Source organism: Amphiura filiformis, chromosome 10 (assembly GCF_039555335.1).
Source record: "Amphiura filiformis chromosome 10, Afil_fr2py, whole genome shotgun sequence".
NCBI lineage: Eukaryota > Metazoa > Echinodermata > Ophiuroidea > Amphilepidida > Amphiuridae > Amphiura > Amphiura filiformis.
This window is the reverse complement of record NC_092637.1, coordinates 44,919,165-44,933,306: the sequence shown is the minus strand read 5'-3', so window position 1 is coordinate 44,933,306 and position 14,142 is coordinate 44,919,165. Positions and strand designations below refer to the sequence as shown.

Sequence of the window (14,142 nt, the reverse complement as noted above, 5' to 3'; positions counted from 1 at the left end):
AGTCCACACACCCCCGGGCCTAGATTTCTACGAAAATCACAGAATCAATTCTTGTAATGATTCTTGTAAGATTTGGTAGCGAGAATCAACATCTCTCATTGTTTCATACAGTAAGTGCAGTGACTATGATGGATTTTGATTCTCGCAAACCAAGACAAAATCTAAGCCCTGCACCCCGCATATAACCTTAATCTTCCACACAGGGCGTGTTAATTACAAATGGGGTTACCTGAATGAGTGGCTCCATTTGAAGTCTATGCAATGTACATCCCCTGTGTGGGAGATTAAGGTAATGTCTTCCATAGGGGGTGTATCATGGATTTCAAGTGGAATAGCCCATTTGGAAGTGGAATATTCAGCACTAAATAGCCACGTCTACAATGTCTAAGATGACAAAGTTAATATATGAATAAAAGCACTAGGTAACTTAGTACCCGAAATACACAAGTAATTTCCAATATGGTACAAATCTCTTGTACAGTATGTAATTTTAGAAAAATATTTTGAAAACATTTCTGTTAAGACATTTTATGCATGAAAATAAAATTTCTCCTAGATTTCTCAAATAAAAAGAAATGTTATGTGATGCTATACAAGAAACAAAACTTATCTTGGAAACTCTTATTTTTTCTTAGTTTTTTCATTCTGTCCAATTGATTTTGTAATTCTTCCACAAAATAATACAATAATAGAGGTAATACTAATAACTGTGAGGAAGCTTTTCAACCATTTTGCACGCTGAACTGTGAGGTTACTTACAGTAACTGTGAAGCTCTACATGTGCATGTGTTTGGGGCATTAAAAATTGCTGTTTTCCTATTTACAAACACTACAAATTTGGCTGATACCGACGAGGTGTAAGTTGAAACATGTGTAAACATTACAAATACGCCCAAAAAAAATCATGTTTGAAAACAACACAATTTTAAAAAGATTGTGGCTCATTTCAGATGAAACTAAAATGTCACGGTTCTCGGCTTGGCCTGAAAACCAAAATGCCTCGGAAAACAAACTTTATTCCCGTAAGTTACGTGACAATTAACATTTGTTATATTACATACATACAATGAACATGTTCTGAATACAATGAAAATAATGCAAACCGCCAATATATCAAACTGTATCAAATTTGGAGCAAATAATTCACCCATAATACTAAAACAGTCAATTAACATTTACATGTGCAGATAATATAGCATAACCTTCATAAGTACTATTAACACAACATTATAATAACATGACCAAAGATGATACTCACAGGTTACCGAGACTCAAAATTGCACCATACAAAACACTATGGCAAAAATCCACCATCTTGGTTTGTTGCTCATGGATGCCACTTAATGTAAATCCAGCATTTATAGTCAAGAGCCCAAAATTGAACGATAATTTGCATCTTTTAGCTTGTGTGTTTTAAACATTTGCGCATGAAGCTCTTGGCACGCGTTTTGACATGATGCATTATGTACAGAACGCAAATAATTCGCAACCATGCTCTTTGAGCAGCAGTTTGCCAGGCGCATCCGAAGATTCATTAAGTATCCTCCATTACGTTTTATTACCTGGAGAGATTTGATCATGTCTCACCTCCTTTTTCAGCAAAATCAAGGGTAATAACTCTTGTAGTGAGGGATCAACATTTAACCACAAATTGCCTCGGTAAAACTCACTTCCTGGGAACCAAATACCACGCAAGGTCATTTTTATGTAACTCATTGACCCATTTGTGTTATAGCTATAATGACATCCTTGTGATCTGATCTGGTCATGTCATTGACAGATACGAACCTCAGGAGGGAATTCAATATTTGATCAATTTTCTCCAGGAAGTGAAACGTAATGACCATGATCACATGTAAACATGGCAGAATCGGTACTCGGTACTCATTGAGCATGACACAAAATCAAAGATCAATCAATTCCTTTTACCAGAAATGTTACCAAACTGCAATTACATTTGACTCAAGTATAACTTCCAGTGATTTTTTTGTGCAAGACTATTTTTGACATATTTTAGGAGCATTTATTACGTCGTCTGCTGTCGCATCTCCCTCGTCTGCTGGCGCATCGCATGACATTTCCTGTTGTGCGAAACAAGTTCGGCGTTACTCTGGAATCCCGACGAGCACGGCCAACAGATGAATTTCATCCCTTTGTGCTTCCGTAAAACGTGAACCTTGAAGCTACAACTTCGCGAGAACTCCTCCTTACACTCTTCGCACTGGTACGCCGAATCCTGCGTATGATTTGACACTCGACGATGCCTCTTGACCTTGACAACATCTTGCGCATTGTTTCGCGTTCGGTTATGTTTCTTTCCATGACCCCTATGGTGGGGTTTCTTGACCTTGACTGTTTCTTGTGCATGACTTTGCATTTCGTCATGTTTCTCGACTGTTTCTTGCACAAGGTTTTGCGTTTGGTCATCTTTCTTGTCATGAGTAATGTTTTGTGCACCCCTTTGTGTACGGTGACGTTTCTTGACCTCTAACGTTTCTTGTGCATGACTTTGCATTTGGTCATGTTTCTTGTCAAGAACCTTTCCCTGCCTACCCTTCTGAGCTAGGCGTTGTCTCTTGCTGCGACTATGCTTTGCAATGGGCTCTTGTGTAATTTCATGCATCCGTTCATGCCTTTTGAGATGATCGGCATATATGTACGCTTTACTGCATTGTTTACATTTATAGTTACGTTGAAGACTATGCGACCTTTCGTGCACCGTGAGAAAAGCCAGAGATACAAAATTCTTACCACATATACGGCACGCATGCAGCGCCACCTCTTTGTGATTTCTGAGGTGACGCTGAAGGTTTTTCCTTGAACCGAAGCATTTATCACAATGCTCGCATTTATACGTCGACTTCATGTCCTCTTTGTGTCTCCTTTCGTGTTCTTCAAGCATCGCTGATGTTGGCAATTTCTTCTGGCAGAATTTACACGTGAACAGGGTGCTGTTATGATGCTGCACAAGATGCCTGTTGTAATATTTCATGGATGGGAACTTTTTCGAACAATGCTGACATTCCAACACTTGCATCACATGGTTCTTTTTGTGCTCGTTTAAGAGACCCACAGAACTGAACTCATCCGCGCATTGGTCACATTTATACAAATGTTCTGTTTCAGAATGACCTTTGCGATGTTTCTCCAGCGCCATTAGTGTATGGAATGTTGTGGGACAATCGATGCACGGATGCAAAATTTGCGACGGATTATGTGACGTGACATCAGATTTTGACTCCTTTTCTTGACTTCCACCATTTGCCTCTATATCAGGTGACTTTGATTCCTCTTTTCTAGGAGCACCAGTCTCAGAATCACCATGATTACTATTTCTCGCAAGTCTTCTATATTTCTTCTCACTTGTACCTTCCACTTGTTCTGTGGTAGATTCCTCTTTTGTTGGTGCACCAGTATTGGATTTACAAGGTGTGCTGGTTCTTTGACGAAGCCTTCTCTGTACATTTGCTTCTGGATCACCCATTGAATTGTCTTTTTCATCACAACTCTGGTCCATTTTAGTCCTTTTCACAAAAATTTTCTGATGCACGCTTCTCACATGAACCTTATACGTATCTCCCCATTTGAATGTTTTACAACATATATCACATCGGTAATCGCCCACTGTATGCAGTCGCTCGTGGTCCACTTGGTGGCGCTCTGCGTTGTAGCTAGCATTACAATACTGACACTTAAACGCACAATTTCTATTGTGTATTTTCATATGCCGTATGATTTGATACCTAATTGTGTATGTACTGGGACAAAGTTCACAGATGAATTGACCATCTTCTTCTTTCCATTGTTGTGAACTTTGCTCATATGTACCCTCTTCTTTCTTCCCCTCATCTACACTCTGCTTCTCTACTCCTGCATTTTGTTTACTGTTCATTAAACCTGCACATGCTAGAGGGGTGTGTGATTCAGTTTCATTGTTTTGGTCAAAATTTGACACTATTCTAGTTTTGGCAGGTTGTGTCTTCTGCAGGTTCTGACAACCGTCTTGTTCCTCTTCTCCGACTTTCTGACTTTCTCTGCTGGATTTGGTTTCCTTGTCTTCATCTGCATCTGAAGATGCACTGCTCATGCTTTGTGCATCCATCTCTTCTCTTTCATGATATTCATCTTCGTCATTTTCATTAGTATCGGAAACTGGCAAACCCATGCTTTGTGCAACTCGTCTCATATGCAAATTAGTTTTCACATGCCTGAGCAAAGTGTCTGCCCATCTGAATGTTTTATTGCAAACATCGCATCGAGGCACATCACCAGTATGGAGGCGCTCATGGTCCTCCAAATGACGCTCCGCTTTGTAGCTGGCGCTGCAATAACGACACTTAAACTCCATATTCCTGGTATGTACTTCAAGATGCCATATGATGCGATACCTTGTGCTGTACGTACCTGGACATAGACTACAGATGAACTTGCCATCTTCTTCTTTCCAAAGTTTTGAAGTTTGCTCATATTCTCCCTCTTCTTTCTTCTTTGCTACAGTTTGCGCTACCAGCTGCTCCTGACAAACATCCTGTTTCTCTTCTCCGACTTTCTGACTTTCTCTGCTGGATTTGGTTTCCTTGTCTTCATCTGCATCTGAAGATGCACTGCTCATGCTTTGTGCATCCATCTCTTCTCTTTCATGATATTCATCTTCGTCATTTTCATTAGTATCAGAAATTGGCAAACCCATGCTTTGTGCAACTCGTCTCATATGTAAACTAGTTTTCACATGCCTGAGCAAAGTGTCTGCCCATCTGTATGTTTTATTGCAAACATCGCATCGAGGCACATCACCAGTATGGAGGCGCTCATGGTCCTCCAAATGACGCTCCACTTTGTAGGTGGCACTGCAATAACGACACTTAAACTCCATATTCCTGGTATGTACCTCAAGATGCCGCATGATGGAATACCTTGTGCTGTACGTACCTGGACATAGACTACAGGTAAACTGGCCATCTTCTTCGTTCCAAAGTTTTGAACTTTGCTGATATTCTCCCTCTTCTTTCTTCTTATCTACAGTTTGCGCTACCAGCTGCTCCTGACAAACGTCCTGTTTCTCCCCTCTGACTTTTTGACTTTCTCTGCTGGATTTGGTTTCTTTGTCTTCATCTGCATCTGAAGATGCACTGCTCATGCTTTGTACATCCATCTCTTCTTTTTCATCCGATGACTGAGCTTCCTCCTTTTCATAAGAATTGGAAACTGGGACACCCTTGCTTCGTGCAAGTTGCCTCTGATGCAAACTAGTTTTCACATGCCTGAGCAAAGTGTCTGCATATGTGAATGTTTTATTGCAAACATCGCATCGAGGTACATCACCAGTATGGAGGCGCTCATGGTCCTCCGTATCACGCTTTGCGTTGTAGCTGGCGCTGCAATAACGACACTTGAACTCACTATTCCTGGTATGTACTTCAAGATGCCGTATGATAGAATACCTTGTGCTGTACGTACCTGGACACAGACTACAGGTGAACTGGCCATCTTCTTCGTTCCAAAGTTTTGAACTTTGCTCATATTCTCTCTCTTCTTTCTTCTTATCTACAGTTAGCGCTACCAGCTGCTCCTGACACACGTCTTGTTCCTCTCCTCCGACTTTCTGACTTTTTTTGCTGGATTTGGATTCTTTGTCTTTATCTACATCTGAAGATGCCCTGCTCATGCTTTGTACATCCATCTCTTCTTTTTCATCCGACGACTCAGCTTCTTCCTTTTCATAAGAATCGGAAATTGGGACACCCTTGCTTTGCGCAACTCGCCTCAGATGCAAACTACTTTTCAGATGCTTGCGCAAAGTGCCTGCCCATGTGAATGTTTTATCGCAAATGTCGCATCGAAGCACATCACCAGTATGGAGGCGCTCGTGGTCCTCCGCATCACACTTTGCATTGTAGCTGGCGCTGCAATAATGACACTTAAACTCCTTATTCCTGGTATGTACTTCAAGATGTTGTATGATGTAAAACCTTGCGTTGTAGATACCTGGACATAGACTACAAGTGAACTTGCCATCTTCTTCGTTCCAAAGTTTTGAACTTTGCTCATATTCTCTCTCTTCTTTCTTCTTATCTACAGTTAGCGCTACCAGCTGCTCCTGACACACGTCTTGTTCCTCTCCTCTGACTTTCTGACTTTTTTTGCTGGATTTGGATTCTTTGTCTTTATCTACATCTGAAGATGCCCTGCTCATGCTTTGTACATCCATCTCTTCTTTTTCATCCGATGACTGAGCTTTTTCCTTTTCATACATGTAAGAATCGGAAATTGGGACACCCTTGCTTTGTGCAACTCGCTTCAGATGCAAACTAGTTTCCAAATGCTTGCGCAAAGAGACTGCCCATGTGAATGTTTTATTGCAAACATCGCATCGAGTCACATCGCCAGTATGGAGGCGCTGTGGTTCTCCAAATGACGCTCTGCGTTGTAGCTGGCGCTGCAATAACGACACTTAAACTCGCTATTCCTGGTATGTACTTCAAGATGTTGTATGATGTAAAACCTTGCGTTGTAGATACCTGGACATAGACTACAAGTGAACTTGCCATCTTCTTCTTTCCAAAGTTTTGAACTTTGCTCATATTCTACATCTTCTTTCTTCTTATCTACAGTTAGCGCTACCAGCTGCTCCTGACACACGTCTTGTTCCTCTCCTCCGACTTTCTGACTTTCTTTGCTGGATTTGGTTTGTTCGTCTTCATCTGAAGATGCGCTGCTCATGCTTTGTACATCCATCTCTTCTTTTTCATCCGATGACTCAGCTTCTCCCTTTTCATAAGAATCGGAAACTGGGACACCCTTGCTTTGCGCAACTCGCCTCAGATGTCTTCTAGTTTTCAAATGCCTGCGCAAAGTGACATCCCATGTGAATGTTTTATTGCAAACATCACATCGAGTCACATCACCAGTATGGAGGCGCTCGTGGTTCTCCAAATGACTCTCTGCGTTGTAGCTGGCGCTGCAATAACGACACTTAAACTCCCTATTCCTGCCATGTACTTCAAGATGTTGTATCATGTAATACTTTGTGTTGTAGATACCTGGACAAAGACTGCACATGAATTTGCCATCTTCTTCTTTCCAAAGTTGTGAACTTTGCTCATATTCTCCCTCTTCTTTCTTCTTCTCATCTACAGTTTGCGCTACCAGCTGCTCCTGCAATTTCCGACAAATCTTTTGCTCCTCTTCTCTCATCCCAGGTTCGGATGACACCGATTCATTACTCATACTCACTGCATCGACGTCCAACTTTCTGAGATGAATCGTCACCGCTTTTCTCTCCCCGACGCTCGCCCGCAATTTTTGATCCTCCTGCAATTTTCGTTTCTCGATAGTTGTATCTATTCCGTGGATTCCTTTCATGTGTCTCTCCCACCCGTCGCCCCAAATGTATGTGGTATCACAAAACTGGCAGCGATAAAGATGACCCGTGTGCAGTCGCTCGTGTTCCTCTTTATGGACTTTGCTTCTGTAGCTTGCCGAACAATAACTGCATTTGTGTTCATAATTGCGTGTATGAACATATTTATGGTGATGAAACTTTCCTGGTCCACTGAATGTAGACGGACAGAGCTCGCATTTATACGCAACTTTTTTCTTTTCCGATGAGCTTTGGTTAGCTGAATTTTCATGTGCTTCTTTTTCCTCCACCTCTGAGCTTACTTTGTTGTCTCCATCATTGTTTCTGTCGGACTCCAAGCGTAATCTGTCAGTATCTATTTCCATTACTTCCTCTCCTGAATCGTTTTCATCTGATTCACTCTCTTCCCTACCATGACTTTGCTTATACCCTCCTTCTTCAATATTCCTGTCAGACCGACGACGACCAAGTAATTCTTTCTTTTCACGATCCAAGCTCTGCTTGCCTGCTTCCTTGTGGATGTTCTTTTTCTTTGATCTTAGATTACGACTGCTTACATCGGGTCCTTTCATTCTATTACCCGAACTTTGCTTGTCCACTCCTTCATCTCTATTCATATCATCCTCTTCCATCAAAGCAGCAGTGTTCATATGCACGTCATGTTGAGATTCCATATGACGTTTCAGATTATAAACCCACTTGAAAGTGGAGGAGCACATCTTACAGCTATACAAGTGGCCAGTGTGAATACGCTCATGATCCAACTGATACTGCTTGTGATCAAACCCCGCATTACAATATCTACACTGTAATTTGCCTTTCCTTTTATGTATAACTTGATGATTCTTCAGTCGCACTATTCCATTGAATGTACTTGGACAAAGTCTACAAGTGTATGATCCAACTTTTTTGCTACCATAATTTCCTAGCCTTCTGTCAAGTCTTTTTGATTTCTTATTCTTTTTCTTATTACTTTGCACTTTATCTGCGACTTTGCCACAAGTTTCACTTTCAACTAGTGAATCTTCCGTGTCGCCATTTACAGATTCGTCATCCTCATCACCACTACCATTATCCTCATCAATACCACTTCCATCACCAAAACCCTCCTCCACCTCTTCCTCAGTGTCATCAATCTCCTCAAAATCATCATCGTCCATGGTCAGCTGTTCTCTAAACCTTGCTGGAGTGACGACATTCCGTCCCCTCCGTGTGGTTGTCACGACTACATTTGGACTCACAGGGGAGACCGATTCTGATTTCGCTCGCTGCCTCTTTGACGCAGATCCACTTGGTGTAGCATCCAAAGATAGTCTTTTCCTTGATGACCTTCTAGATCTAGTTCCATCTGGAGTCAAAGATGACGATGCTGTCGCTGATTTGGAATGTCCTCTCTTCGATGCTCCGGTAGATTTGTTTTGTGCAGACAAATCTTCACCGTTTCCAAACGGAAAAATTGGTTTTGTTGATCTGCGATTGGACAATTTGAATAAGGAAAACCCCTCATCTTCATTGGCTACAGAATCTGACAATGCTTCTACTTCACTGCCACTGCTCTCAAGATCATGCAGATGAGAACTTAGGTGTTTTTTCAACAGCTCTTTTGAAGTGAATGATGCTACACAGTAACCACAAGTAAATGCTCCATCTCCTTGTTGCTTTTTTGTTTCCTTTGAAAAATTGCAGCCTTGTTCATGGTTTACACAGTCTTGAAACCGGGCAAAAGACTTCTCGCACTTATCACATTTATAGGAAATTACTGTTTTAACCGCCTGGCTACTATTATCTGGTATCTTATGCGTCTCTTCGTGCGTGCTCAGTAAGGATTGTGTATCGAAGGTTAACTCGCACAATTCGCATGAAAATGTTTCGTCTTCCTCTGTTGAATCTGCTTTCTGCTTATCATCAGTTTGCTGAGCAGGCTCTTTATCTGAAGACACAACTGCCTTGCCATCATTAGATTGGAGACTTGCTGCTGCTTCGACAGGTTGCTCTCCTTGTTCATCTGCTGGCTTAACTTTTTCACGTTCGTCCGCAGCTTCCCGATGGCTGTTAAGTCCATCTCCTATGACTTCATCCCGATTCTTGGGCTCACACACCTCTTCATGTTCTTGCAGACTCTTCAATGTCTCAAAGTCCTGATGACAGGAAGCACACTTGTGGACAACTTCTTCAGCACCATTCTTCTTCTCAGTCTTATGCATCGTCTGCTCATGTTCTTTGAGTCTCTCCGAGGACTCAAATGACTCCTGACAGTACCCACACTTCTTGACACCCTCGACTATCTGACAAGTATGGCACCCAAGACTGATAATATCTTCAAAGCTTTCTTTGCAATCGCTACATCGATAAACGTCGTCGTCCTTCGGACTTTGCGATGCGAGATACTGGGAGCAAAAACTCCGGTTAGCTTCGTGTTTATTGAGTTCTGTGACGTTTTTAAACGTCTGCTGGCAGTTTGTGCACTTGTAGAGGACCTCTGCATGGTTGATGATTATGTGCTGATGACATTCTTCTTTATTCGTGAACACTTGTTTACACTGTAGGCAATTATATTCTTGGGCAGCTTTGCAGCATGACTCTGCTTGGTGGCGCTGCAAGCTGTATGGGCGACGGAATCGTTTTCCACATTGATCACATTTATAGACATAGTCTGAGTGTGTAACCTGATGTTGTTGAAGCGCCCACTTCTGTTTATAAGTGGCTTCACAACTACCACACTTGAATGGTCGGTCTTCTTCGTGGAAAACTTGGTGGCGCTTTAGCTGAGCTAGGTGCGAAAATTGCTTCTTGCATGTTTCGCATTTAAACTGGTTTCCTGAGTGATGAATATGCATATGAGTTTGCAATCCTCTATCATTTGCGAATCTTTTGTCGCACAAGTAGCATGTCGGGTGTTTCATCACGTGTTTATTGCGCTCTGCTTCACTCGTAAAGCTTTCACTACACTTATCGCAATAGTACATCTTTGCCTTCGGTTTCGGTGGAACGTGGGAAGAGAGTTTACGCTTGTTCCCTGCTCGCACCTCCTGATCCAGATGTCTCTGCATTTCGTGTATCTTTAATGTCCCCATCTGACTAAATGTAGCACCGCAATATTCGCACACGAACGTCTTCCCTCGTGCGTGCGTAATTTCATGCTCTCGTAGCTGTAGCGTTGTGTTAAAACTGGAATGACAGTAGCGACACTTATGCGGGGAAACATCTACGTCTGCTTGTCCACTTTTAAGTCTGCTACCTTTATGTGAATCCTCGACGACATCTTGCTTAGATTTGTCAGCATCTTTTACATTACCAGTGTCTGGTACTCCCTCACTTTCTTGACCATCCCCCTCTAAGTGATCATCACCCTCTGGAAGCTCTTTCTCCGGGTGTTCCTTCCTTTCATGTGCCTGTAAAGGTCCTCTCTGGCTGAAAGAAGCACCGCAATATGCACACAAAAATAACTTGCCATGCGATTTTTTGGCACGATCAGTTTTTGCTTTAATCCCACGTTCACGATCGACATCTTCTGGAAGTTCGTCCTCCATGTGTTTCTCCATTTCGTGAACTTTTAAAGTTCCTCTTTGACTGAAAGTAGCACCGCAATACATGCACGAAAACACCTGTCTGCGCGAGTGAGTGGCCTCGTGCCGAAGCAATTCTGTATCTGTCGTAAACTCTAGGCTACAATATCGACATTTGGATAGAGTGATGTTGCCATCTTTGTGTTGTTTTGAAGTGGTGTTGCCATCTTTGTGTTGTTTTGACAAAGGAATTGTGCTGCTAGGTTTTGATTGTTCCAAGGACGAAATGGTTTCATTAGGCTGTACTTTTATAGCAGACGATACTTTTTTAGCAGACGATTTAGCTTTGTTACTTGAATCTGTCCCTGCGCTTTCCTCCACGGTAGGACTTCCCTCATCGTGTACTTCAAGCTTGTGATCGCGTAACTTCTCTTTTTTATCGAACGATTCACCGCAGTAGTTACAGAATACCTTTACTGGTGAATGCATAATCCCATGCCGCTGCAAATTCCACGAATTCGAAAAGCATTTTCCGCATTCTTGGCACGTATACTTAAACTTTGGAGAACTACCCTCGTGAGTATTCTCATGAGCTTCTAATATCAATTTGTCGTCGAATAACTTCCCACAGAATTTACATTTCTTATTCCGCATATGAATATTCTGCAAGTGACGATTCAGATGATCCTTTCGCCCAAATTCCTGCGAGCACACGTCACACTGAAATTGCTTGAAACTCTTCCCACTAAAATGCGTTTTTCTGTGATGCTTCAGCAAGCAACCCTTCGTGAACTTTTCAGAACAAATGTCGCATTTGAATTTCGCCACCCGAGAAAACTTGTGCCCTTGCTCGTGTTTCACTCTATCAGCGTCGGTTTGGAACGAGTTTGCGCAGAATCGACAGTCAAAAGTCCCTCCATTGTTCCCCGATGCTTCAACGACACTATCATCAGCGGCTGTACTACTTGGCATGTCTGAAGCATTTCCAACATCAGCGCTATTGTGGTCTGCAAGTTTGGCAGTATTTGATGGATCTGGTCTCTTGCTATTATTGAAACTATTGTCCTCACCCTGGTCTGAAGACCTTTCAGCAGCTTTGGTCGGACCCTCTGAATCAACATCACAATAATCTGATGCCACTTTTTCAGTAGAATGTTCACCATTGTCTGCGTCATGTGCAGGCTTGATATTTACTTCATTTTTGTGACCATGATCATCACCTGTTGTGATACTGTTATCTACAAGATTATTTTCAGGATGATCTGACGAAGCCACTGTTGAAGTTGCAGCATTGTTATCAATTTTGGCTCTGATTAGACTTTGATTATCATCAGCCCTTTTGCTAGTGTTGCTACTGTCTGCAAGATTAGCTTTGGAACAAGTTGATACACCTTTGGAAGCACACTCATTAATGTCATGTTGATCTCTATTGGTAGCCATGGCAAGACTGCCTTCAATAGGATCTGAAAAATCTGGCACCTTTTTGTCTGAAGAACCATGTCTAACATCGTTTGAAGTAGGCATGCTACCATCAGAACCTTTATCACCAACTCTGCCATTGTTGTTGTCAGTACCATCTGTAGATGAATTCAGAGAATCTGGCAGTTCTTTGTCGACAACACCATCATCAGCATCGTATGAAGCTACCAAACATAAAGTCTCTTTAGAAGACATGTTACCATCAGGACCTCCGCCATTGCTGTTGTCAGCATCAGCTGTAGATGACTTCAAAGAATCTGGCAGTTCTTTGTCGACAACACCATTATCAGCAGTGGTGGAAGCTACCAAACCTAAAGTCTCTTTAGAAGACATGCTATCATCAAGACCTCGGCCATTGCTGTTGTCAGCATCAGCTGCAGATGACTTCAAAGAATCTGGCAGTTCTTTGTCGACAGAACCATTGTCAGCATCATTGGAAGACACTAAACCAGGGGTCTCTTTGGAATGCTTGCTACCATCAGGATCTCCGCCATTGCTGTTGTCAGCACCATCTGTAGATGAATTCAAAGAATCTGACAGTTCTTTGTCGACAACACCATCGTTTGAAGCTACCAAACCTGAAGTCTCTTTAGAAGACATGCTACCATCAGGGCTTCTGCCATTGCTGTTGTCAGCACCAGCTGTAGGTGCCTTCGAAGAATCTGACAGTTCTTTGTCGCCAACACCATTGTCAACATCGTTGGAAGCTACCAAACCTAAAGTCTCTTTAGAAGACATGCTACCATCAGGACCTCCACCATTGCTGTTGTCACCACCAGCTGTAGATGACTTCAAAGAATCTGACAGTTCTTTGTCGACAGAGCCATTGTCAGCATCATTGGAAGATACTAAACCAGGGGTTTCTTTGGAATGCATGCTACCATCAGGATCTCCATCAGCAATTCTACCATTGCTGTTGTCAGCATCATCTGTAAAAGAATCTGGCAGACGTTTGTCCACAGAACCATTGGCAACTTTGTTTGAAGACACTGAATCCAAAGTATCTTTGGAAGAAATACTACCATCAGGATATTGATCAGCAAGTCTTCCATTACCGCTGACAGCATCATCTGTTGGTGGACTCACAGAATCTAGCAAATCTTTGTCAGCATCACTTGCTGACGTCATCATATCTTTGACAGAGACGCCATCAACAAGATTTCCAGCTTTGATGTTGTTGTTGTCTCCAACACTATCCTTAGTTGTTTCCTTGACAACTGGATTATCAATGTCAGCATCTTCTCTTGAAGACAGCGTCTCCATTTCTTCCGACTGATTTACTAAAAAATAAACAAGGCTTGATCACATGTATATTACAATCTATAAATCTTCACACACATAATTCAAATTTACTTGAACATATACAATGATACACTTTTTACATCAATAACAAACCAACTTGATCAACTTTAGGGGAAACTTGGTCGAGTCATAAAAGTACAGCTGGATTTTCATCAGGACTTGAACGACATCAGCATGAGCAGGATGGAAGGTGCAGCCACTTCACTGATGTCTGGTTAAGTCTACTCTTCAAGTCCCATCTTCTGGTACTTGATTCCTTGTGGGTGCTGCTTTTCACATGGTGTCATGTTGTGTTACATCGGAGGATGCAAGTCCTATTTGGAAATGACAGGGTGAAAAAAAAAGATGAAATTGTAAAAGCACAATATTCTTTGTGGGATTAAGGGTAGACTAGGTATTGTTGGTCGAAGCAGCCAAAGAAATGTTCATTATCTAAATCAACTAGAGTACCTGTAGCTGTGAGGGCACTGTAGCTGTACCCGGGAGCACCACCAG

At 42.1% G+C, this 14,142-nt stretch overlaps 2 protein-coding genes across 2 annotated transcripts; both read right to left on the bottom strand.

Annotated features, from left to right (window-relative positions):
- Positions 1-1,857: 1,857 nt before the first annotated feature.
- LOC140162927 (uncharacterized) lies at positions 1,858-6,256 on the bottom strand. Its single transcript, XM_072186241.1, has one exon. The coding sequence runs from the start codon at positions 6,251-6,253 to the stop codon at positions 2,027-2,029; it is 4,227 nt and encodes a 1,408-aa protein (XP_072042342.1). The 5' UTR covers positions 6,254-6,256; the 3' UTR covers positions 1,858-2,026.
- A 117-nt stretch (positions 6,257-6,373) lies between these two features.
- Positions 6,374-13,915, bottom strand: LOC140162926 (uncharacterized). Its single transcript, XM_072186240.1, has one exon. It carries the CDS (start codon positions 13,606-13,608, stop codon positions 6,376-6,378), a length of 7,233 nt encoding a protein of 2,410 aa, XP_072042341.1. The 5' UTR covers positions 13,609-13,915; the 3' UTR covers positions 6,374-6,375.
- Positions 13,916-14,142: the final 227 nt, after the last annotated feature.